The sequence below is a fragment of the Saccoglossus kowalevskii genome, chromosome 10, assembly GCF_978046115.1.
Source record: "Saccoglossus kowalevskii chromosome 10, keSacKowa6.1, whole genome shotgun sequence".
Taxonomy (NCBI): Eukaryota; Metazoa; Hemichordata; class Enteropneusta; family Harrimaniidae; genus Saccoglossus; species Saccoglossus kowalevskii.
The window spans coordinates 11,908,723-11,936,545 of record NC_140650.1 but is presented as its reverse complement, the minus strand read 5'-3'; the positions used below and the strand labels follow the sequence as shown (position 1 = coordinate 11,936,545).

Below are 27,823 nucleotides of genomic sequence, written 5' to 3'. Positions count from 1 at the left end.
CAGCGATAAGTAAATTGAACATGTAAAATAACAATAAAAATCATTTGTGAAACTGAAACGCAGTGAATATGCTCAAATCTTCAAAATAGTGAAATTAAATGTTAGTGAAAATAAATGGTTTTACAGTACCAAATTTCATTGTAACATGATGAGAATATCAATGCTTATAATTCACGCATGGAATTCAAAAATACAAAACTCACCTTAATTATTTGCTGATCACTCTTGTCCTCATCCTGGGCACTCTGTACCATTAGCTGTGCTATATCTTTATGAATCTTACCCATATTAAAGGATTCTACATTGCAGAACAAATGAAAGGTGAAATAAGACTACATGTACATACAACATACAACGGTTGAAATCCACTATTATATTAAATCAACATAAACGTGTAAAAATAGAATGGCCTGAATCTTTGTTAATGTTAAACTGAATGACGACTTTTTGATTTTTCTGTTTTAGAATAATATAAACATCAGTCTTCATATGCACTGCAATGTCAAGTGGTTGAGTATCCTTTTGAACCAGTGATGTAATGTAGTTAAGCACTCTGCTTATCTAAACGTCAATATACACAAAGCCTTGAATATCATATGTCATACCACAAATAGGGAAGAAATGTGTTAACTCCATATTGAATTTTGCAAAGGATTGTAGGATAGAAAATTGAACTGTAGAGGGCATTTGGGGGAGGGGGGGCTCCCATGCAATGTTAAAAATGTACCACTCATGTACTTGACTTCCTGTGTGTTTGTTATCTCTACTTTTAACGTACTAAAGTGACTTCCCATTCTAGTAGTCAACCAAGCAACATTTTGTCTTTGTATCTTTCATTATATCCCACAACATCAGACTGCCAAGAGATCAATTTCAAAACAAACACAACAGACCTTACTTTCTGAAGAAACTTATGAAAAAGAGCATGCACTCACCTTTTACATGTGTAGCCACAATAATTTCATTATGTGGTACATTAATGAAGATATCATACAAATCATTCCTTGTTTCCAGTGTAGAATCTAAACTACCAATGATATATGTATTTGTTGTTGATTTTACATCAGTCAATTCTTCCTCATCAAGGTGCACATATGGATAAAGAATATTCCAGTTTTGTCGGTGCCAAACTAATGTGGGTAGTGCTCTGGTATAACAAAAGGAGACATTATTTTCACACAGCAGGATAGCTTTTATAATATATTGACAGGTGAATATAGCACATGACAGGTGAATATAGCAAATGACATGTGAATATAGCACATGACAGGTGAATATAGCACATGACAGGTGAATATAGCACACGGCAGGTGAATATAGCACATGACAGGTGAATATAGCATATGACAGGTGAATATAGCAAATGACGTGTGAATATAACACATGGCAGGTGAATATAACACATGGCAGGTGAATATAGCACATGGCATGTGAATATAGCACATGACAGGTAAATATACCCCATGACAGGTGAATATAGCTCATGACAGGTGAATATAGCTCATGACAGGTGAATATAGCACATAACAGGTGAATATAGCACATGGCAGGTGAATATAGCACATGGCAGGTGAATATAGCACATGGCAGGTGAATATAGCACATGACATGTGAATATAGCACATGGCAGGTGAATATAGCACATGGCAGGTGAATATAGCACATGGCAGGTGAACAAATCACAGCATAGAAGAATAGCAAAATAAAACATTAATCACTTGTATTGAATCAATGTCATGATACTTAAGCTTCATTATTTATTCATAAATCACATATTAGGTTATTATTCGACATAGATCACATTATGACATGATTATAGAATATGGATTACATGATGTGAATAATGCACATGTGGGTATTGCATATAGATCATATGACAAGTGAATATTGTACATATATCACATGACTTGAATATTGCACATACATGTAGATCACATGACAGATGAATGATACAAATAAATAACATTACAGGTAAATATTGCATAACATACATTTTAGGTGAACAGTGCACATAGATTACATTTTATGTGAACAGTGCACATAGATCAAATGACACAGGTGAGCAGTGCACATAGATCACATGACACAGGTGAACAGTGCACATAGATCACATGACACAGGTGAACACTGCACATAGATCACATTACACTGGTCATATTACACATAGATCACATGACAGGTGAACAGTGCACATATATTACATGACAGGTGAACAGTGCACATAGATCCCATGACACAGGTGAACAGTGCACATAGATCACATTACACTGGTCATATTACACATAAATCACATGACACACGAGAACACTGCACATAAATCCTATGATAGGTGAATATTACACAGATCACATGACAGATGAACAGTGCACATAGATCACATGACATTGGTGAAAAATACACAGATCACAGTACATTGGTGAACACTGTACATATATCACATGACAGGTGAATATTGCACATAGATCAAATGACATTGGTGAATACACATAGATCACACAACACTGGTGAATATTACACAGATCATATGACACAGATGAGTATTGCACATAAATCACATGACACAGGTTAACACTGCACATATATCACATGACACAGGTAAACACTGCACATAGATCACATGGAACAGGTGAATATTGCACATAGGTCACATGACACAGGTGAACACTGCACATGGATCACATGGCACAGCGAGTATACCACAAGATTGAAAGCATGGACCAACTGACCCAAGATTCATTGGCACGATTTTCTTGCATGTGTATACAGTCAACTCTCATTTCTTTCCTGTTTATTATTTGGATGGTATATACAATATATTGAAAAGTGAATTCACCTGGTGAACTGTAGTAATTCTTCTAATTTGGAGTGATACACTGCAACCCTTTTTTTTAATATTAATGCTGTGTAAATTAAAATAGTTTCTACACCAAATACTCTGATTACATCTGTACAGAAAAACCATAAAAAATATTTTAATTATGTACAAAAGGAAAATTTCAAAGTGTCCCAGTAAAAGTTTTTTTGTTTTGTTTTTTATTTCAGCCTAATCGTATTTTCTGACCACATTACAATGTGTTCCATATACAAGATGATGTAGATGAATATTGCCACTAATTTTTTCATAGTAATAGGTAAAACCTATTCCCAAAACAACTTATCAAAAATCTACCAAAATCTATGTTGGGCAAAGTTGTTAAGTAAAATCATGTTATTAATTCTTAGTATTTGCTTCAAAGCCAAGGGTTCTTCCAGTCAGTGGTTATTTAATTGCTATTTAACTTCTCCACTAATGAATGGAGATACATGTGCTAATAATATCTGTCCAATCATTTGTGAGAAAGTGAACCTGTATGTTTTAATGCATACATTTCTAAATATATTACCATGTAGCCATGCAAAACAAATGTGTCAGCAATCTAGCTTTTACAAGTCATATTTGTGTGGTGTAGATTTTCTAGCTTTTGATTTTCACCGGATTTCACATCTAATGTTACTTAAGTCTGTACTCCATACTTTATGCTCAAAAATATTGCATAACAGTTTGTTTGGAATTTGTGTTTAAACTGCAGCTCTGGGTATATAAAATGATATGCAACTTGCACTCCACATTGAAGCACCTGCTTGGATTGCTTCACAAAATCAATATTTTCAACAATCCTTATGTAATTTTTACATAATTTTTCTCTTGTATGCAACCACAAATCCAATTTCGACATTAGTTTAAATGAAGATTTGGGCAAGCAAAACAAGACTTCAAAATGACAGTCAATCATAAGATTATTCAAACCAATTCGTTAATCAAAAGTGCTATACTAGTATATGTACAACATGTCCTTTCAAAGCAGACAATGCAGAAAGTAAGATGTTTGAATTACGGTTAGCGCCCATGCCCAGGCAAGCGCCCACCCCCCACTTTTGCGCAATTTTTATATTCGGGGTCACATTCGACAAAGCGCCCACCCCTGCAAAATGCAACTAATTTAAAACTTGGTCTTGCGTAATGAATCTTGGTAATCGTTTTTATATGACACAGCGTGGATATCGACCGCTGTGAATATGTTGTGAATACGTAGACTCTGTGTAAACTACGCTTCAACAATGACCTGTAAATACAAGTAAAATGCGGTAAATATTTCATGCCATATACAGTTTACCTTTCAAAAATGGCTAGTTACCATTTTTTTTTTTTAAAAACCATGTCATTTATTCGCTGAAATCAATTCCAACAGATGGTACTTTGACATCAATAATTCATTCTGCATTGCGTAACCGGAAAGTCTTCGGGAATTTCCGAAGAATTGCGTCGGAACAACACAGCATTCTGATTGGTTAATAATAAACTTGACCCATTAGGTCAAAGGACGCTGCTGCAGGTCAAATCTGCAAATGTATCATGGCGGGAAGTGATTTTCATCGAGAGTTTGTGTACGATCCAATACATTCGTTAGTGGAAATAATGATGAGAATTTTGACTTCGACTGTGTTCCAACAGACTCTAATATTTTTAATTTCGTAAATTCTGGTGGTACGTAATTAATATTGTAATAAAATGTGCATATTTTTTGTTATCATTTCTGTTTCTTCATTGTAAAAATCAATGACAACGCAACTAATTATGTAATTTGATTTACCCTCAAAGATGTAATTATCCCCCTCAATCTGTCACATGATGAATCAAAATTTTCATTTGCAATTTTTTTCGACAGGGGTGCTCGGATAAGCACCCACCCCTAAAAAATCATGATTTTCTGAGTTGAGGCCCCTGGGCGCTAACGCGGTCGAGTACGGTATAACCTCCAATAGTATTTGCATTCGTAATAAATGATGTACTGATGCAATCGCAAGGACTGCTTAACCATGATTAGACTATGTGTATAGGGAAATGCATACATGTGCTACACGTAATGTTCACAACTATTGTTGAAAATACCATTTATATTTAAAGAATAAATCTATGATTATGAAAAATATATGACTAAGTTTGTTTTCAGACCTTTTATTGATGAAGCAATGTATGATTTTCTGGCATCGTGGTCTTCAACTGCAAATGTGCCATTGTCTACACAGGTGCAGGAACCTTTGGTCAGAACAGATAGATAACCTTGCAGCATTGTAGCAGGATTCCCTGTTTCTAAAAATAGTTTACTCAATATTTGGCACAAAGTCTTGTATTTTTCAGGGTTGTAGTCTTTTGAAAGCAGTACAAGAGAGAAATATTTTACCTGAAACAGAAATTTAAGTACTGTATACTGTAAAATACTTTATTTGAGCTTGAATTAATTTTTGCTGAAAAGACTTTTTGGATGTTTTGTATGAAATTTATTTTCACTGAGTTTTGGCGAGTTGAATGTAAAATACAGGAAAAATGTATCATTCCTTCAGCAAAAATAGCAAAAATTAATTCCAAACGAAAATAAAGTTTTTTACAGTATTATACTGTAGATTATAAACATTAAATGAGGTCCATTATAAAGAAATCAAAACCTACCGGGGGGGGGGGGGGGGTATTAGCATATGGGTTTATTACCTCAAGCTCATAGATGGATTGATAGATCTAGATATTATATCATACAAAGATTTGACTTGTAACTTGAGTGAATGGCTGCTAATTTGAGGGAATTTTTATAAAGTCTTGTTTGGCTAAACTATTAAATTATCATGCCATTACAAAAGTAAGATTGTCAAACAACCCTTGACTACCATGTGGCAACATTGGTTGGGTGCTCTCTGGAATTGTTAATTAGTAAATATTATAATTGAGAAAAATTAAATGACAAACATTTTCCGTATATATGTTCTTTAGTTAGTTTTACTAATTTATCTTAAGATTTGTTGTTTTTGTGTGTAATACTCATGGTGTCACAGGCTATATTATCAACACGCCTATGGTTAATGGATAATACTAGCCCATGACGTCACTTGTATCAACCAGCTTTACTAGCAAGTGACATAATATTAATTATAATATAATATAATATTATAATATAATACCGGTACAATTTATTTGTGACAAAGCCAATAATATTGTCCTACCCTAGATAGCACAGGTATGTCTTCAACTTCTGTTGTATAAATATAATACCACTGTCGTCCATGTTGACCAAATACTAGCTGGATAACTTCATTACTGTCTCGTTTTAAACAACACTTCTTCATTAAAAGATCTCTCTTTTCACCAGATATTGATGGGTACGACCATGTCCACAAGACATCAGAATTTGTATCTTTTTCTAAAATGAAATAAAAAGATAAACAGCCATTGTCGATAACATATCACTTTATAATTGATAGATTTAAAGCGGGAGGGTTGTCACCTGCGCATGACACGCTATGGCCATCTGACGCATGCGGAGGTGACGACTCCCTCGCTTTAATACAGTGATATGTGTAGGTACATCATAATAAAAGTCCAACATCCGAGCACTACTGGGATAACCCAAAGCAGCCCAGAGTTATAAATAGCTAACACAACAATATGCAATGAAATTCTCACAAAAAACGAAATCTTTTGATTTACGAACGTTCGAAAGTGGTCGCATTCTGTGAATGTTAATCAAACATAGTTCAAACCAATAGCGTCTCAGAACGCAATGGGTACTTGGAAAGATTAGATTATCACTAGATTATCACCACATTCAAAACGCACATATAACACACATTGTAAATATGCACAGAAATTACCAAGAGCGGTCTTAGAGGAAAAATTAAATCAGTTCTTTCACAGACAAAGTAATTTGCATTAGGATTTCGAGAAATGTAGGTTTGTCTTGATCATATCGCAATTTCCATGACTTATTCAATTTGCGCATGGTCTTCATCGCATACCCTAATCTTATAAATCCTTGTTTTTTCATAAAACAAAAATCATTGTTAATCTCCTAATTACTCTTGGTGCAAGAAAGGCATTCCTTCATCTTTATAAATATTTCACAATTCAAACTGAAACAAGAGGTTTTTATTAGTCGATTGAATAACATTGCAACGTTTTCAAATGGTGTCATTGCATGCTATGCTCTTTCATTGATTGGTTTGATTCTACTGCCATTGAAGTTTATAAATACATGTATTTTTAAAGATGACGAAATGCTTTTGTTTCAGCAAGAGTAATATGAAAAATGAGTTAATCTATTATAAATGCTTAGTTTACTAGAAGTCATATAGCCCTGTGTACATGTCTGTTCAGGCAGAACAGAACAGACTGTACACAGGGCTTATCCTGCTGTAGTTGTAATGACCATCAAACTATTTAAGCTGCAGCTCTGGGTGTATAAAATCATACCGTTGAGGGACGGTGATAAAATGAAACATTTTCAGTATGCAAATGACACTTAAAGGGGCACTTCCAGTTAAGCCTAATTTCACAACAAATTTACTTTCTGGATTAAAATTACAATTGATAACAAAAGAAAGATTAACTTTGTAAACAACATTAACAATAGTGTCCAATGATTCTTTGCTGCAATCCCTGGGCTTGGAAGTTTCCCCTTTAAGCTTGGTACACTCTTTTTGACAATAAATATAGTATTTTTTGACGTACACAACCATGAATATATAAGAGATACAATGGTCATGTTAGTTAACAAATTGGGCAAGAATTCAGCATAATTTCCGCCTAAAAATGACAAGAAATCATGTTTCAAGCAGTCGTTATGAGTGCTCAAAATGACTGTCAATTATGGGTTTATGCAAAATCAAACTGTTCAACCTCTTGCTGTGTTTATGCATGTTGCTAATGATGTGATATGTTCTAACGGTTTATTTATATTACTTAGTGGGGACTTTGCGGAAATGCACTTTATGAAACAATCTCACACAGCCCCCCCCCCCTCCCCCCACCTCATCTACTTGTACCCAGGGTTTTAGACAGCCAGTTCACCCACCAAAAGGACTGACAACGTTGATTTTGAACTGGCAACTTTTTTCCATGTTTCTGTTTTTTCATATTTTCTTTGATAATTTTACCAAATATATCCAAAACCTATATACATGGACTGGCAGTTGAAATTCCTGGCTATAGCCTACTAGTATCTATTTTATTTAAAATGGACATTTTAACATCAAATTACAATAAACGCTTCAAATCAGATGTAGCTTGCATTATGAACAAGATATCATAATTAAGATATATGATAAATCTTATAGACCTTACCTATCAAACCAACTCCCTGCAGTTCAGTCAATACCGCCATCTTCCGGTAGGCGTGAAACCGGAAATGAAAGAATATACCCACAATGCAAGTTCCTGTAATTTTTTTACTACAACGACGCTCGTGTGAAAACTAATTCGAGTATTTTAATTTTTAAAAATGAGTTTATTTCAAAAATATAATTTTGCCGATGTAACAGAATGTGACTGACACAAGTAATTTGTTTCACGACTTACGAAATGACGTCACCTCCCACATGGTCCTTTGCCGCCATCTTGTTCATGCATGCAATGGAATAGGAAAGGCTTTCAAGCTCGAAATCAAATTTTGCCCTCAAATTGGGCGACAGATCTTGGATTGTATTTTGTGTAAATCGATAATACAACAAAGATGCCTACATACTTTCAGCGTCCCGAAAATGCTCTCAAAAGAGCAAACGGTAAGAAACCTGTATCTATATTATGTCAGTCCATATGTTGGCTGCGGTACTGCCACACTCTCAATCAATGGTATCACTGTGTTTCGTAACATTTACTTTTTATGATTGCTGCATTTAACGGATGGTCGCTTAATAAGCAATTATTCCAAAATTATTACGTAGTTGTACCACGATCGCGACAGGCCGTGAAAGATCAAGGCACCCCTAAGCTAAGTTGAAATTGAATGACACACTCTGAGGGATATAATGACCTTTATGTGAAAATCACAGTTAATTACTTAAATACGCACGATACATATTCAATCAATTTCGTGATACAGCTGGTTATTGACGATTTTGATGATACTTGTCAGGACTTGGCACACCCATTACTAACAGTATTGTTTGCTACAAATCTTACTGGAGAATCTATAAACTATGGAAAATGTCAATTAACACAAGGGCTTACAAGCAACAAGGAAAGTGCCTCAGTTTCTCTCTTATATAAAATCTATGGAGAAACTGAAAGGATTTTTCCACCAAATCAAGAGGGTGGTCAGGGTGTGCTATCTTCCTTGGAAATAACAGGAATCACAGTTTCTACAATAAATAAATAAATAAATATATATAAAATATTTTTTTTTTTATTTAAAGAATTCATCGATGTTGGTAAAAAGCAGCCTGCATTGGATGCCTTGTATGATGTTATCAAGAGCAAAAAACATCGAACATGGCAGAAAATCCATGAACCGATCATGGAGAAATATCTAGTGCTGTGTGTTGATTTACGCAAGAGTCATATTGCAAAGGAAGGTCTTTATCAATACAAGAATATCTGTCAACAGGTGAGCAACTTGAAATATACATTTTATATTTAAAGTTTGTTTGGTCACTTGCTCTTTTGTGTTGATTTAGTTTGTTGATGTGAGATCACTTATAGATAATTGTTTGCAATACAATACTACAATACTGTGTTTCTAATCAATTGCAGAATATATTTATAAGACTTTCTATGTCTATGGTAGCGAGACTCAACACTACAGTACTGTAAAATACTTAATTAATGCTTGGATTTTATTTTCACTCAAGGGGTGATTCAGTGAAAATAAAATCTAACGATCCAATTTTTCCTGCATTTTACATTGAACTCGTCAAATATTAGTGAAAATAAATTTCATACAAAACACCCAAACAGTCTTTTCAGCAAAAATTAATTCCAGCTAAAATAAAGTATTTTATAGTATTTAAATTATATTTTTAGTAAAAAATCCAATAATTCAAAACTCTCGTGCTTTGGCTTTTTCAGGTTAACATCAGATCCCTAGAGGATGTTGTTAGAAGTTATTTAAGACTGGCCGAAGAAAAAACTGAACAGGCCAAGGAAGAATCGCACCAGAAAGTTGATGATATTGATGACTTAGATCAAATCACAACACCAGAGAGGTGAGACCTAATTTCAATCAACTCTTCACATTCTGGGCTGCCTGCTGGCATTGTTTTTCCCACTTTTTGGGCAATTCATGGTAAAGCAATTTTCATGCAGTAATTTAATTCCACATTGTAGTGCCCATCCATGAGCAGAACACTCCAGGAATAGAATATTTGACTATTTTTGTTTTACTCTTTTTATTGTTAGCTTACTTCTAAGTGCTGTGAGTGGTGAGGATACACAAGATCGAACTGATCGCATACTTCTGACACCGTGGGTAAAGTTCCTATGGGAGTCATATCGACAGTGTTTGGATTTACTAAGAAATAATTCCAAAGTTGAAAGGCTTTATCAAGATATAGCTCAACAAGGTAACATTGCATTTTTATGTATCAAATCAAAGTTATGTATGTAGTATTAGTTATTTAAGGTATTTAATTGAGCTTTTCTGTTAGGCTTGGTGTATCGATACAGAATCTGCTGAGACAAGTTATTTTATTTACCCTATTGATCAATTGTACTTTTCTAGCTTTCAAGTTCTGTTTGAAATACTCCAGGAAGACGGAATTTCGTAAACTATGTGAAAATGTAAGTTCTGGGATTTTTAAATTTAATTTCTGTACTACCACCGTCCAGCAAACACAGACATTTGCATTTAATTTTGTTAACACTACCAATTTCGAGAGCTTGTTTCCAGAAGTTAATATTAGGTTGTCCATCAGTGATTGGGTTTTTGAATCAATGTACACAATTGTGAATATATGGAAATAATGTTAAAGCGGTAGATACTAGAAATTTTGAATTATATGTAAATTCCTCGTAGTTCAGTTGGGGGACAAATGGTTGTCCTGGCACAAACATTGGCAGTCTCTGTGCCTTCCTCGACTACTGTAAAAAAAATTAGTCCTGACAAAAATTTAGCAATTTCATATAATAATTTAATGCTCTTACAATGTAACTTTAACCCTTTAAAGTGTCAAAGTCAACTATTTCATCATTCACATTTTTCAATTGAATTTATTTATAATATTTCTAAAATAAGACATGTAGCGAATAGGATATTATGTCCATTTGGTTCAAAATTATCCAAAAAATTATAAAAAAATGTGTTGCATGCACTAAGTTGAATTTTACTTGCATTTCATATATTTTATTTCATTTTATTGCTATTTGCCCTTGTTATCAACGTATTAGAGCAGACTTGTTGTCTGTATTGTTTTGCACTAACCCCCACTTACAACAAATTTATCTCGCTCATGGGTTCAAGAAATGATGTCAATTTAAACCAGTTAGCGAGTTATGTTTATTTTGCCATGAAAAGCAGAACTTGAATGATTTTTATTGCCACCATTGTTGAAGTGAAACTGTATTTGCTCTGGGCCAATAGCCTTTTGCTTTGCAATAAATAAACAAACAGAACAATTCAAGAAATGAATTAATTGTAAGTTGCTATAATCACTACTGAGTACTGTGGAATACTTTATTTTCGCTGGAATAAATTTTCGCTGAAAAGGCTTTTTGGACGTTTTGTATGGAATATATTTTCACTGATTTTTGATGAGTTTATATAGATATATAGGCAAAAATGTATATTCGCTGGATTTTATTTTCACGGAATCATCCTTTCAGCGAAAATAGCGAAAATAAATTCCAAGTGAAAATAAAGTATTCTACAGTAACAAGCAACACTTTATAAAGTAGTTCACTTGTAAACACAGCATGACCAGATTACGCTATCGTCACAGATCATTTTCAATGCATTACATTAAATATACTGAGTATTTTTTTTTTGTCATCATGTGAAAATACCAATGGTTTTCAGCATTTGTGACCTCTAATTCGGAAGCAAATTCAGGCCTTTCCCTGATGCCTGGAGTGACGCCAAGATTTTACGGTATATCATGATAGTAATAATTTGTTTTTCATTTCAGCTAAGGAATCATCTTGGGTTGATTACAAAATATCAGAACCAAGCATCGTCTATTAATTTGAACAATCCTGACAGTCAGCAGATGCATCTGGAAACCAGATTAGTGCAGTTAGACAGTGCTATCAGTATGGAACTATGGCAGGTTAGATTATCTATCCTCTGATTCAGTGTTGTTTTACAGATTTATAAAATAATTTGATTTAAAACAACCTTCTACATGATTAAAACAAATTTGTTATAGAAATAGAATATTTAAGGTGTATAATTGCAACCATTAAATGCGAATCATTAAAAAGGTGCAACATACAGTTGGAATTTACACTTCAATAAAAAATGATTAACTCTGGATGTTAAGTAATTTCTTTCATATACATGTATGCGTGTAGTAGCCTTGACCTTAATTCTGATAATTTCAAACATTTGCTATTATTAGTTACCACCCCTGATTATTTGGATATATCGCCTTGGGTAAACGTTTATAAGCTAAATTTGTGTTTTTGTTCACCCTGAATGCATGTGATTTAGGGTCATTGTAAACTGTGATGTTTATACTATTGCAGTGTATTAGATGAATTTCATTCAGAATATCAGTGAAATGCTATTTATCATCAGAAGTTTGTCTTGACTGATAACACATATTACACATTATTTGATGGATGTGAATAATTCAAAATATAGAAAATATATTTGTAAATTAAGAATTAGTGACCATCAGCTTATGATAGAGAAAAGGAGGTATACTAGACCAAAAACAAAACTGGAACACAGAATCTGCACAAGATGTGACAATAACTCAGTTAAGGATGAGTACCATTACATTATGGACTGCCCACAGCACAATGAAATGAGGCAGAAACTTTTTACAGATTTACTTAAGTAATAATCCTAATTTTACTGCAATGGATCATCCCGATAAATTTATTTACATTATGACAAACTGCCACATTAAGCTTGGTATGTTTATAATGCAAACAGGTGTGTATTAATAGGAGTAAAACACCTTATTCTTTAGTAGTTTGTAATTGCCGTTAAATTAATCTGTTATTTTAATTTTTTTTTTAACTGAGTTTTTTGATTATCCTCTTTACTTTTTTTTATTTTACTTGGCTATGTTCATCTTCTATAGAAAGAATAAACGTCAATAAAGTTATCTTATCATATTACACATGTGTAATGATGTTTAATTTGTTTTCTAGGAAGCCTACAAAGCCATTGAAGATGTACATGGGCTGATGACGTTGTCTAAGAAATCCCCTAAACCTCAGCTGATGGCTAACTATTACACCAAGCTGGGTTTAGTGTTTTGGAAATCTGGAAATCATCTCTTCCATGCATGTGCTTTGCATCGTTTATTACAATTGTCGAGAGAACAGCGGAAGAATCTCTCGCAGGACGAGATTCAAAAGTAAGTTACAAAGTGGCATTCTGTGTTTTTATCTACATATGTGGATGTATTGACAGTGATTTTCTGCTTTACCTGCTTCTGATATGTTTTCAAAACCCTTATCAAATAAAAATAACTTTCTATACTAGCTGGTGGTATTTAGGATGGTAGCCTAGCAAGCTGAAAACCTACTGCTTTTCAGAATTTATTTTGCTAATTTCTGGAAGATCTTGTCAGCTTTTTTTTTTGAGATTCACTAAATGCCCTTTGACCTCCATGCCATTTCTCGCAATGTTGTGTCAGGATCTGGTTTTTCAAGCAAATGCTAAAAACTATTATTTTTTTTTTTCAGCCAATGTCAAATTGATAAGATATTTACCTCTTCATTCTCTCATTGCTGTTTTGCCTTTATTACAGAATGGCATCCCGTGTGTTACTAGCTACTTTATCTATTCAAGTTATCCAACCTAGAAATGAAATCACTACAATCCTGGACATGGAGGAAGCACATATTGAAAAACAACGTAAACTAGCCAACCTATTAGGATTGCAGAGTCCACCCAATAGATCTCAATTAATCAAAGATATGGTAAGATGCCTTTGTGTTTGAGTTGTGTGTCTGAATTGTGTCGACAATTTAAGCAATGTTCATACTTTGCATGGTAATCCTGTATTAGAACTTTAAATTTTTCACCACCAGACTTTCTAGCCCAAATTTTCTTGTTTATAAAATCCTTCAATATTTCTGGAAATGAACCCCAGACACAGACACAGTTTGAGTCAATTTTCAGTTTTTACTCAAAAGAATTTGGCTATTTTTGTCCCAATCTTCTGATAATGCAATCTATAAACAGGACTACTTTGTGATGAAAGAAGGGAACTGGTGATGAAAAGGTTAACTAACAAAATTTGTCTGGCCACTTTTTGACCAATTTTGGTCAGATTTAGTACAAAGGCAAGGACAAGAAATAATATGCATGCAAATTTGTTTTTGATTGCAATAAAATTATACTGAAAATATCTCCAACTCCAACGTTGTGACAGACAGAAGAATGTTGACATTAGCTTCTCTGTTGTGTTAACTTTCTTCTGTCTTTCTAATAAGGGAGCTTATCTTGTTATTGAACACTCAAGTTACACCCACCTTGAGAATAATGCACTAGACGTAGGGCATAGTTAAATACTACTGTGTAACCTGTTTCTATCTAGGTCAAGTACAACGTCATCCAGCATGTATTGCCACAGTTAAAAGATCTATTTAATTGGTTAGAAGTAGAGTTCCATCCGTTACAGCTAAGTGATAGAGTGACTAAAGTACTAGAATTCATAGAGGAAACTAACGAATTAGAGATGGTGCAGTATGTGTCGGCACTGCAAAATGTCGCTCTTACCAGATTACTTTCACAGGTATTATCATTTGCGATTTATTATTATCAGATGTTATTGTCTTTCTTTGATTGTTACATCAGAGCTACGTCACAGAATGTTCTATGTTGCTAAGACACACACCACTTTATCGTGTATTTGTATGGGCTCTGTGCGAGCTGCTGTGAAACGCTGGTTGAAGAGCCGGTGAGAAGTCGCACAAAACAGCACAAACTCAAATTTGAATTAATTCTGAGCAACCAAATTTATATATGTTGCACATGTTGGAGTAGTCTTGTTACAGCCACTATCCCAAAATACAGTTTTCTGAAAGTTTTAGGACTTTGTTTCTCACTGATGGTTGCCAGGCGGTGAAAATGCTGTGATGTCTGCCTGGGATAATACGTGGCTATAACATAGTAGTTAGTGCAGATAGATCATGATATGAACTTATGTCAAAATGATATTTTATTATAGGTGTCTCAAGTGTACCAAACAATTCAGTTTAGTCGTCTATCTCAGCTGGCTCCGTTTGCTTCGGCGTTCCATTTGGAGAATGTTATCGTTGATGCAGCTAGGAGTGGTGCATTACAGGTATAGTGATTTCTAATCATAAAATGCAGTAAATCTCGCAATTGGAATTTTGGAGTGATTGATGCTAATTTTTATGATATTCCTCTCAGTTTATCAAACCCTCTTACCAGGGTGCAGTAGATGTTTTAGTTTTCCTGTTCATTGATGCTTTGCCGAGTGAATCAGCGTTTGCACAGGGATCAAAAATAAAACAAATTTTCGATAACCCTGCAGGGCTAGTTGTTTCAAGCGCTAGTAGTCCCATGGCTTTATTAGGTAGTTTGTTTGGTAACCACTTTAGAACCATGCAAAAAAGTGTGAACACAAATAAATTTCACATTGCTCAATTTATGTAAAACATGCATAATTTTGAACTAAAACTGGTAAAAGACCATGTTTTGTATATTTTTAGTACCGTAAAATATCTAATTGAGGCCGCGGCTTAATTTAAAAAGGAAATCTCCGCCTTCTCACTTGAAAAACAAAAAGTCGGGGGTCGGCTTCTATTAGATAAGTTTGGTTGAATTTGAAAGACATTTTCTATAGATATGCAAATGAGGGGTTAATGATATGCACGCACTAAATTGAGACATTGTTTTGATTTCTGGCGTCAAGATTGGTAAAGTGAAAGAGGTCAGGAATAATCATTTGAAATACATACAAACACACACACAAGCACACATGGTATTTTTGTACGGTAGTTCTCTTTTTGAAATATGTGGTGGCCCTGAAAAGGGCCGTTTGGTTTGTGTGTGAAAACTACACGATTGTTAAAATCCTAGAAAGTCGTCGCTGCTGTCATCATCGTCGTCACTGTAAAATATTTCAGCGATTTCTTCGCCAACTGCCTCATCGTCTGTTTCTAGATCTTCATAAATTAAGTTGTCTTCAGATCCATCAAGTGAATTTGATATCCCTGGCTTCTTAAAAGAATTTATCACAGTAGATGCGGGAACTCTGTTCCATGACGAAACGACCCACTCGAGTACTGTCTTCTTGGCGGGGGCTTTGCGTTTACCAGCCGGAGTAAACAGTGTTTCCCCGGTCTTCATCCACTCGTCCCACTCCGCGTGCATGTAATCCTTCAGTGGTTTATTTACGCCGACATCTAACGGCTGGAGAAGAGACGTTAAACCACCAGGAATTACAGCGATGCCGACGTTTCGGGAATAAAGCTCTTCTTTAACTTTCGATGTGAGATGGACGCTGCACGAATCCCAGACTAGGAGCCGCCGAGAGTTATCGTTGCGTTCTGGGAAAGTATCCCTCACCCACGACAGACAAACTAAAATTCATAGAAAATAAAATAACACATAAAGAACCCGAAAGAAACATCAACTGAACATAGTGTGGAATAAAGTAAACGAAACCAACGAAACGCTCAAGTGATTATAAAAAGGTTTGACCTCGCAGTTGTTCACATTTTGATTCGCCATCTTTGTTTGAGTTTGTTTACATCATACAAATGCAAACCCAGCTTCGAAAGACAGAAAACAAATCAAATAAATACTTACGAGATTCATTTATGTATCCCTTTTCTTGTACTTCCACTTTGATTTCCCGGCGTGTCAGTTCATCTAGTCGGCGTTTCCCCTTGAAAATAATCAAAGGTCGGACCTTCTGACCGTCAGCGGTGACCGTCAATACTGCCGTGAACCCTCTCTTCTCGGAGTTAGTGGTCTTGATATGGACGGTCCTGACACCCTGGTGCTCCAAAGTTCTGTTGCCGGGCATATCAAACCGCAACGGAGTTTCATCCATGTTATAGATATCACCAAGAGGGTAACCATGCCGCTGACGAAGCTGAATCACGTAGCGCTGAAACTGTAGAATTTTGTCTTCGTAGTCAGCTGGTAACTTTTGTCCTATCGATGTTCGGACACGTGTTGACAGTGAGTGGCGCCGCTTGAACGAATGAAGCCACCCATCGGTAGCTTTGAACTCACTGTCGTTACTCAGTCTCCGGGCTTGCATTTGCAATTGTCGACCAGAAATTGCGTTACCGTTTTTTCTGTGATCGTCGAACCACTGCATTACGCTGTCATCCAATGTTTTGTTCTTGACCCTACGACCGGCGCCTGGTAACCGTTTAGCTTGGCGTTTGTTGTCATACAACTGGTCCTTCGCTCGAATCCACTGTCGAACTTGCTTTTCATTTATACCAAAATGATCAGCTGTTTTTCGGTTGTTTTTCCACTCTAGTGCTTTACAAACAACTTTCAACTTGAAAGCAGAATCATAGGAAGCACGGCGATTTTGGCTGGTAGAGTGAGGCATGGCTTCGATAAAATAACGATGTAAATAAATATAGTTGCGTAAGCGAACAGAGAACTTAAGCAGTATAGAAACTGAACCCAGGATGAAAATTTCTTCTGATCGTGAGTTTATATTACCATGCATTTCTTGCATTGTATTTGTTTCCGCCAATTACGAACGAAGATTTCGTGCACTTGTTGCAAGTTTCCTGTATTTTACAATGTCTGTCGCGTGGTCGTTTCACACGGTACCCAAACGTCTCACACTCAAGTTTATTAAACGTACGATACAAATAATACCAAGTCTATCACTCATTCATGTGCAGTCTTTGTTTATTAGACAGGATAAGGAACACCAACAGGAAACACAACATACAGAAATAAACTAACAATAAATCTATGTCAATCACCTTTGTTTATTTTGGAATACTGGCACAGGAAAACAACACACACTCAATGTCTCAGAAAAGCAGGGCGGCTTCAATTAGAGTATTTTCAAGGAACCAAATGTTTCTAATTTTGAAATGATACATTGTATCAAAGTAGGGGTGCGGCTTCAAATAGACATGCGGCCTCAATTAGATATTTTACGGTAGTCTGGTCAGGCTACTAAATTTAGAAAGTGGTGGCCTTCTTGGGCAATTGTTGTTAGTCAAATTTTGAGCCTTGTCCTTATTTGATGCCTCTAACTTTAGTATCGGCATCATGGTGGTTGACGATTCACTCCCCATGACTGACCAGGGCTTGACATTAACTTTTAAATTCACCTTCCTGAAATCTATGTTGTCTGTTGAATCAAGTGCATTACTATTCAGTTGTTTGAATGGCATTTTTTACTCGTCTCTGGTTGTACACTTAGTGTTGAGTGCTGCTGGCTGTTTACTTTGCAGTATATTCATGGTCAATTTTGTGTGCCTATCCATTCTACTGACATCTCCGATTAAATGGGGAATGAGGGGGGGGGGGGTTCTGTGTGTATTGATTTCTACTGAATAAATTGTTTAAATATATTACATCATTATCTATTTATCGCATTTGTTGGTTTATTTGATTACTGTTATTAGAGTGATATTGGAAACTTTTTTTTTTCATTGTGTAGGTACAAATAGATCATCGTAATCGTTCACTTCGTTTTGGATCTGATCTTGGCATGTCAACCCTGGAACCGGACGAGGAAGTAGATGAAGGTCCTTATTTACAAGCTATGCCGTCGGATCAAATCAGAAACCAATTGACTAAAATGTCTGCAGCTTTAATCAAAGCTGTTGCATACGTCAGTCCAAGTCACAAACAGGTGCGTCATAACAATACATAGCATAGAGTCGTGAAAACATTGCTGCTGTCCGAAAAAACAATCGGATGCATTTTAAGCTCAAATTTGGATGGATACCAAACTAATGGTTGCATAAAATATCAAATAAAGTATGAATGTCTTATAGATGTGGTTAATATTTCACTCAAAATGTACATTGTCTGCTTAACATCTCTGCAGTCTGCTCGAGCCGATCAACGCAAGCAGATAGTGTCAAGTTATATGCGTAATTGTAAGAAGGAACACAGTCGAATACTTGCTAGGAGGCAGATCATTGAAGACAGAAAAGAGCACCTTGAAAGTCTAAATACACAAAGAGTAAGTTGTTTTTATATTAAAGTTTTATATATTATGTTGAGTATATTTCACAGGCAATTTAACCCACAACAAAATCTCTCCCAGGCAAGGTGTCCAATAGTTTGCTGTGTTTTTTTAGTTTATGTTTCTATTATATTTCTTGTTAACAACAACTGATTTAAAATTTTAGAACGTGTGATAGAGGTTGTTTTTAAAAATATTGCATGATGAATTGATATTTTGCTTTCTTGTATTGATTAGGGTTTATATATTGATATGTTTTGGTGTTCATTCTGTATTATAGGAAAAGCAGGAGCAAGACTTACTAGAACAGCAAAAACGTGTTGCCGTGGAAGCAGAGAAACGTAGACTTGAGAAAGAAGCTGAGGAGAGAGAACATAGACGAAGAAAAGAGGAACATAAAATCATTCAACAGAAGCAGACTTTAGAGCGAATTGAGAATTTGAAAAAGACTGCTATTGGTGCTCGTACATTAAAGAAACTTGACTTAGATGTAAGTATTCCAAAGTTTTCAAAAGTATTTCTGATACTCAAGCTAGATAGATTTTTTAAACAAAATTATAAAATTATAAAATTGGTAAAGTTGAATAATGTCTTGTATACAAAAACAATTGCCATAAATGCATGTCATCTCGCAATGTTGTGATTCGATGTGACATGTATATCGTTTGTAGAATATCTTTGTTGGTTTATGCACAAAATTGAACCTTGCTGCAAGAGAATTTCCTGCTAGTGACAAGATTTATTAAAACTAAGGAAAATCTCTATTTGTGTCATTTTGTGATTTTGTTTTGAAAAATATTAATAAGCTTTTCAGCTGGTTGAAAAGCTATTATAGATAGACTTTTTGATCAGTTAGACTGTTTGGTGATAACATGCAAAATTGTTAATTTGTCATTTTCATTTGTACAGAGAAATGATGGCGGTCAAGTTGATCATGTTTATTAATTTAGTAAATTTTTCTTTATTCAAGGAATTGAAAGAGATGGATGCAGATGAAATCATGGCTAAACAAGTTGAGCAGTTGGAGCAAGAGAAAAAAGAACTGCAAACGCGATTGAAAGCACAGGAAAAAAGGGTACGTTAGTGATGGTGATGGAAAGGTTAATGCTCTTGTGGTGGGCTAGGTTGCCTGCATTGTCTGATAAATTAAGTAAGAGTAAAATAATTCAACATTGATATTTTTTCGGTTGTGAATTGATGCTGACATTGGTGTCCAACTTTGAATTTTCAATATCAAAATGTAAAAAGTAGTGAGTTCATATAATAGTGTGTGATAGACAATATTTCCAGGTCATCTTTGTTCAGTACTTTAGTTCTCTCAACAATTCTGCAGGACTTATCAATGAAATGTTGATGAAGAATAGTGCGATTGAGTGGCTCTGCCACATTTGTTCACATTTGAGCATTTTCCTTTCCTAAACTTTCTCCTCTCAATAAAAATAGCTTGTGTGCAATACAAAACAGCTCAATTTTGTTTTTAATCCCTGTTCGAACCTGTGCTTGTCCAAGTGTCCATGCATGCGCCCAGACCTATATCTTAGACATGCCTGGACAGATTGCATTCCAACTTCGCACATACATCATACATAATATTATACATGTGCACATTAATTTGTTCCACAATCTGATTCGAGATGGCCTAATAGTGACCATTTTTGTGCTGAAAAATCATCAAAATCAAGTTTTTCTGGCATTCCGGAGCCGGATCTTGGCTGTTTACAGATAGATTTTGTTCAAACTTGGTACATAATTAGACATTAGTCCTTGATGCACGCCATTTTGTTTTTCAGATCAGATTCAAAAAAGTTAGCTGGTTGCCATTTAATGAATGTGGTTCTAGAACTGCATCTCTGATGTGCTTTAATTGATTGTGTTCAAATTTTATATATTATACAGATGTATTCAAATGGCCGACCAGTGACCATTTTGTTTTAATTAATGCTGTTCCAGAGCAATATCTCAATAAGGACAAGTACCGTATTTGTCTTCAGTTAAGCGCCACCTTCAATTAGGCGCCAGTGCCACAAAAACTTTGTATTTTACACCTCAATTAAGCGCCAGACAAAGTTGAAATTTTGGCACGTAATGATCGTGAATTGGGCGCCGGCGGATCGACTACCGGTTACCGGTTCGTAGCGATGGACGCGATCGCGGAAGTCCCTCGCTGTTACTGTACGAGTGGCTTTTATGTAAAAAAAAAATTGGTTTTGTTTCTAACAATTTTTAAGAAATCGGTCTATAATCTCTTGAAACATGTCTTTTTAGTCTACTTTAGAAAATATCAGCGTGGTTTTTAATTTCGCAGTAAGTCAATAAAAACGAAATTAAAACAACGCGAAAATGTTCTGTTTCAAATGCGCTGTTGTCACAGTAAACAGTGTTAAATTATTCTTTAAATGCTCAGTTTACTTTCCAAAAATAACTAATTTCTTGATTTGAAAAAAAAATCATGCCGTTTTTCCCACCAAAATCAAAGCCAAAATATCGCAAACATCGGCAAATCACTTCCGCATTGCGTTCATACATTATTTAAATGAGCTATGGTAATTTGATCACGTTGGCATCATCCAGCATTTTGATTGGTTAATTAACGACTTGACCTATCAGGTCAAAAAACGCGTTCCAGGTCAAGTCGTAGACAGGAAGCATGGCAGACATCGAATCGCGCCGAGCGTTTACATGCGACCAGAATCATTCGCTTACGATGAAATTAAGTTGAATTTTACTTGCATTTTATTTTTTGTACGTTATTATAACTACTACTGAGTAATAATCGTAACCGTGGAATGCAGCATGACCGGATTTTGCTACCGTGATCATTGACTACTAAGCGTTGAATTTGTGTTTGTTTTATTTTTCTGTTGATTGTATGGCAAACTGTGAATGTTTTCTAAAGAATGATATTTTTTGTATAACTTTCTAAACTGTCTGAAAACGGGTCATTTACTCAGTATTTAAAATAAAGGCTACAGTGACTAAGCGTCAGACTGTAATGTAAAATATTGTCAATAATCTATCACCAGAATGGAGCAAAAACAATGGCTTGTAACACAGTTACCGGTACTAGAACTTGAAGTGCTTGAAATAAGCGCCATTTGAAACAAAGTTGCTCAAATTTAACCACAAATAAGCGCCACCATGACATGAAAGTGTAACAAAGTGGCGCCTAATTGAAGACAAATACGGTACTCATTACAAGATGACTGATTGTCAATCATATTAATGTTAAAAAATCATCATAATCAAGCATCAGCTTATGGATCCATACTCTGACATGTTTATATTCCTACTATATTACTGTTAACTATATATCTTAAATTTGATAACTAACGGGGACTGTGCCATGCTTGGCTTGTTAATTTTTTGGCCACACTCGTTGTCCTTGTATAGAAGTATCTTGTAACAAAAACTTCATTCTATGTGTGAAACTACACAACATTAATTTATTGTACCCTAAAAGTCGTAACTTATTCTTGTATTTTACTGTACAGATTGATTACTTTGCCCGTGCACAGCGACTTGAAGAGATCCCGCTTCTTAAAAAAGATTATGAAGAGTTTGCCTTGATGGACAGAGAAACCTGGGATAATGAAGAAGAGAAGAGAGTAAGTACATTTTGTTTATAACCTTTTGAACCTAGGGACTGTTTGTCCCTGTTTATCCTTTATGTTGACTGATGTGATTGAAGCTTGGAATAAAAGTATGACCGGATAGTGCACATATGCTATTTTGTTTTGCACCTGTGTATTAATTTAGTTGCTCGTTTTTGATGTCCATTTCTAGGACTTTTTCAAATTGCTTTAAATTTTTTTATGAGCATGGTTATACAAGTTTAATTTTATTGTAGATCCAGAATTTGAAAGAAGAGCGGGAAATGTCCAAGTTGGAGCGAAATCGTTTGGCCTTTATGGCACTTGATAAAGACGAATTCCTAAATGGTTTGACCCAAGCCAGAATGTCTGTCTATAAGGTACTAAAATTATATGTTTGAGTATTGACTCTTAACTTTTACAAATGATCACTGTCTAAGATACTAATTTCAGAAATTTATTTTTTTAGGAAAAACTAGAAAACTTCAAGACTATGTACGAGGAAGAAAGGAAAGTACGACTGGAAGAGCGGAAAGACAGGCGTAAAGAAGAACGCCGACAGAAGTGGTTAAAAGAAAAGGAAGAGGAGGAGCAGCGTAAACGTGATGAGGAAATGAAAAGAGGTATTTGTAAAAATTAGTGAATCAAAATGTGAAGTGTAATTTTTTCTGCCTTTTTCAAATCAGCCTGGGATTTTATTTTGCTTATATATAATTGCAATATTATCTTGGAACTTTTATACAGGACATTGAGAATTGATACAGTTTGTGTCCTGTATTTGATGAATATTAATATTTTATGTAATTATGATTTGTTTTTGGACAGAATTGTTTCCAAATATGGCATAGATTATTGCATTTTATACTCATTTTTGCCATGTAAAGAAAAGATCGTGCATCATTGGTTTGTATTCATCCATTTATTTGTTATTTAATTTAGATTTTCAGTGGACAAGGTTGAAATAGTTGTGCTATGTTTTTTGCAGAAAGGGAACGAGAAGAAGAGGAGAAACGAGCCAAACAGGAGGAAGAAGAGGAAGAATACAGAGACAGACTTGCTAAATTGGAGGAACAAGCTGCTAAACAGAGAGCAAGGTGAGATTCATTTTGGCTCAGATATGTACATAACAATTAGGTAATTTGCATAATCTGTAATTTTTTTCAAAATACATGTACCTCTGTGATAGATAACATATACATTTTTGTCTAGTTGCAATTTGTCTTCAAATTTGCTAAATTCTCCTACTTAAATGTCAGAATCGTTTCTCAGTGTTGAAGAGGGTGATTTCATTCCAGCTGCTGTTATGCATATTGGGTTACAGGTTGCACATAATATTTTTATTGAGGCTCAAACAAAAATGGCCAACTGGCAGCCATTTTGTGTTTTTTTAATGTACATGCTAATTTCTCATTAGCAAAATGGACTGATTTCGTTGAAAGTGCACACAAGCATTATACTTGTTCATTGTTTTTTTGTTGACAAACCATTCCTCTGAGATGAAGGTTGACTTCATTCAAACTTTGTATCAGGATCATGCATATTGGGGCACACATGCACACCATTTTATATCAAGCACATTGTAGCTTCTATTTGGATGGCATGTTCAAACAATACTTCCTGGAATTTGATTGCAACATTACCAACTGGACTAAATACATTGCCAACAATGACCGATCACATGACCGATCACATGACTATATAACCACAAGTTCTTCTTGATCCATATCACTAACAATTCCTGGATCTGATTCAAAATGGCTGTCAACCGTGTTTGTTATCTTCTCCAGAGAGAAAGAAATTGAAGAAAGACTGGCCAGAAGAGAAATGACTTCCAGAGATAGGTCTGAACCAGAAAGACGAGATGCTGGTTGGAGACATGAAGAACGAAAAGATGATGATTCTGGCCCATGGAGAGCTCCAGTGTAAGTGTTTGACTTGTCTCTGTGTATTGCCCTGCACTATTAATTTCCCAGAATTCTCTGCAGTTCATAACTTACTTGGATCCTGTTAACTGTTAGGTCCACAGCCAATGGTAACCCCTTAAAAATTGTACAAAATTGAAAAATTTGCTTTATGTCAGTTTACGTGTGTTCCAGAGGGTGATAAAATTATTCAATTAATTTTAAATCCTTATACAATGACATTTGGTAAACCTCAATGTGTATGTTCCTTTACTAAACGCCATTTTGGACTAAACATTAATGCCTTTTAATACATCGCGGTTAGAAAGTCTCAGTTGATCACTGCTGTCATTTTGTTTTTGAGTTCATCTCCGCAGCAAAAGGTGTTTTGTAGAATTGTATCATTGACAATATAATTTTTTTTCAGGCCAAGTGAACCTGCTAGCGACCGACCAACTCGGGCCTGGAAACCTCCATCCAGGGATGGTGGAGGATGGAGAGCCAGAGAAATGGACAGGGCTGGTGTACAGAGGAGGGATGCAAGATCTCCTCCTTTTCAAGATAGGCCTTCCCTGGATGATGCACCAGCTCGTGACAGGCTACCAGCTCGTGATGAGAGATACAGTGATATAAGACGAGAAGATGGACCTTGGAGAGGGCGGGACGACCTTGACAGACGTGGCCCTCCACCTGAAGATAGAGACAAAGCTTGGGCACGTAAGGACGATCGTGATAGATCTGGTCCAGCCTTAGACAGAGAAAGTGATTGGCGACGAGGACCTCCACCTGATGACCGTGATAGACGACCCCCGCTTGATGACCGTGATAGACGAGGACCTCCGTTTGATGATCGCGATAGACGGGGACCTGATGCATGGAGACGTGATGATCGTGGTTCTCCCAGCAGAGGTCCACCCCCAAGAGATGACAGAGGACCCTGGAGAGGATCTTCCAGAGATGATAGCGGACCTGCCTGGCGTCGAGAAGAACGTGATAGGGGCCCACCTGTGAAAGAAGATCGCTATATTCCACCACGTGGAGATGAAGAGCGAGATTGGCGTAGAGATGACCGTGGACCTATAAGAGATGATAGAGATCGTGAACCTCCAAATGCTTGGAGGCGCGACCGCGGCCCTCTTGTACGCGGTGACAGAGACAGGCCACCGATGCGTGATGACAGAGACAGGCCACCAATACGTGATGACAGAGACAGGCCACCAATACGTGATGACAGAGACAGGCCACCAATACGTGATGACAGAGACAGGCCACCGATGCGTGATGACCGAGACAGGCCACCACTGCGAGGTGATAGGGACATTCGTGGCCCACCAGATGATCGTTGGCGTGACGGACCCCAAAGAGAAAATGAATGGAGACGCGGAGATGACAGACCAAGTGATTCTAGACTACCTCCTAGAGATAAAGGTCCACCACCACGCAGTGACAGAGATGAGAAATGGCAAAGAAGTAGAGAAGAACCTGAAAGAAATAAAGAAGATGACGGTTGGCAAACTGTTTCTAGGCGCTAATCTCAAGTTGGCAGTGATAAATTCTTTGGATACTAAAAGTAAAAAAAAAATTAGAAAATTAAAAAAAGAAATTACTATTGAATTGATATGGTGTTTGCTTTTCCATTCTTCTAGTGTCTGTACTTCTGTGACCCCGAGTCTTCTTGTATATCTAATTATGTCGCAGTGAATTTGGAAATTTCGGGAAGATGTGTAATACTCTGTGGTGGACACAGATCTCGCAAAATGCATAAACTAACTAGACTTTCAGCTTTAAACTTAACATGATCTTAATTTGTATATTTTCACCCACCAGCTGTGTGATAAACACGAAAATCTAAGATCAAAATCTGTAAGCAGATCTGTAAGTTATGTCCCGTCAGTTTGGTTCCAAATTTACTTGATTTTACATACATGGTTTAAATTGACTGTTTAAATTGACAACATAGTATCTTATGTAATGTAACTATATTTTAATTATTCAGTATTGGCTTACAAATCAAAAACGTTGGAAAATGACCAGGTGATCTAACCGCAAGGAACTCTGGGAAGGAGAATGGGTAACTGTGTCAGTAACCGGACGAACCGCAGACAGACACAGCGTGACTTATAATTGAGTTGCCATTGGGATGTTTTGGGTACACATGTCTCTGCAACTCTTTGCAACTAGTTTGTTGGCCCCACAAAGATGACAGAGTGTTAGATCCTATGTGCACCTTGTTCCATCTCCAAGTAATATGCAAATTGCAGCTCATTAATTAGCAATTTTAACTTCACGGGACACGAGTAGTTTTTTCATGATCACTCTAAATTTTCACTACTCTATTTTGTATCTCCGGCAAGTCTCTAACTCATACCCATAATCCTTGATAGGTGATGTGGCTTGCATGTACAATAGTCTGTACCTACTTGTTCAAGCTTCTTGTAAGAGAGAAAAATGTGCATTTTCAGATATTGGGAAAATAAAAAAAATTGCCCAAATATTGTACCATCTTTGGTTATGTGACAAATGTCTTATTTCTCAAGACAAAAATATAAAAAAGAATTTGCGTTCTCGATAACCATGAACCATACCCAGATAGCTGCGTGTTAGTGACATTTAGTGAAATTTTTCAAACTAATTGGATTGTGGGTAATCACAGCCACCGTGAGCGTGTGATCTGAGGTATAATACAACACGTAGTTCACTATGATGCATACATGAATTGGGTGTGATTTCTATGGATCGTTTGCCCTTTATCCTGTACAGCAATAGTATTTGGTCAACGTGCAGCAGCTTGGACGCTAAATGTAGTTAATGGCCTATCTGGGATCTTGGTTTCTGTAAAAGTTTGTGAGCTGTGATCCCCAGTAGGCTATAATACTAGCAGTCTTCGCACACATGTACGAACTTTCATTATAATGTGATGTTAAGATAAGTATTCTCACAGACCATCTATGTACAAAGTTTCATTGAATTTTGATTAGACACAATAAATTAAGAATTGTTATGCAAATTAGGTAATTAGTATGATCTGATTTTACCCCCAAACTGAGCAGCTCTTTGCATTGTTCTAGAGCATCAATGTACCAAGTTTCATTGAAATGGAATAGTCTGTGTAAAAGCTGAAAATTTGCTAATTATGCAAATTAGGTAATTTATACGCACTGACTTTAACCCAAAAACTAATCAGGTCTGTGCATTGTC

General features: G+C 35.8%; 2 protein-coding genes across 2 annotated transcripts in view; one reads left to right on the top strand and one right to left on the bottom strand.

Moving 5' to 3' along the window:
• The window catches only part of LOC100376281 (DENN domain-containing protein 10-like), an 11,179-nt gene extending 2,599 nt beyond the window's left edge, over window positions 1–8,580 (bottom strand). The window contains exons 1-6 of the mRNA XM_002738351.3: window positions 8,150–8,580; window positions 6,034–6,230; window positions 4,994–5,222; window positions 2,834–2,945; window positions 936–1,147; window positions 204–298 (exon numbers count right to left, since the gene is read on the bottom strand). Of these exons, the coding sequence (XP_002738397.1) occupies window positions 204–298; window positions 936–1,147; window positions 2,834–2,945; window positions 4,994–5,222; window positions 6,034–6,230; window positions 8,150–8,189 (885 nt within the window). The 5' untranslated portion in view covers window positions 8,190–8,580. The remainder of the gene's footprint in view (window positions 1–203; window positions 299–935; window positions 1,148–2,833; window positions 2,946–4,993; window positions 5,223–6,033; window positions 6,231–8,149) is intronic.
• LOC100377637 (eukaryotic translation initiation factor 3 subunit A) lies at window positions 8,162–27,635 on the top strand. Its single transcript, XM_002738360.4, has 20 exons — window positions 8,162–8,586; window positions 9,220–9,410; window positions 9,872–10,008; window positions 10,202–10,365; window positions 10,524–10,582; window positions 11,926–12,066; window positions 13,121–13,329; window positions 13,726–13,897; window positions 14,518–14,715; window positions 15,151–15,267; window positions 18,601–18,795; window positions 18,994–19,131; window positions 19,415–19,624; window positions 20,105–20,209; window positions 22,626–22,739; window positions 22,982–23,104; window positions 23,194–23,347; window positions 23,710–23,818; window positions 24,512–24,646; window positions 25,053–27,635. The coding sequence occupies exons 1-20, from the start codon at window positions 8,538–8,540 to the stop codon at window positions 26,155–26,157; spliced, it is 3,825 nt and encodes a 1,274-aa protein (XP_002738406.2). The 5' UTR covers window positions 8,162–8,537; the 3' UTR covers window positions 26,158–27,635.
• The last annotated feature ends 188 nt before the right edge of the window (window positions 27,636–27,823 follow it).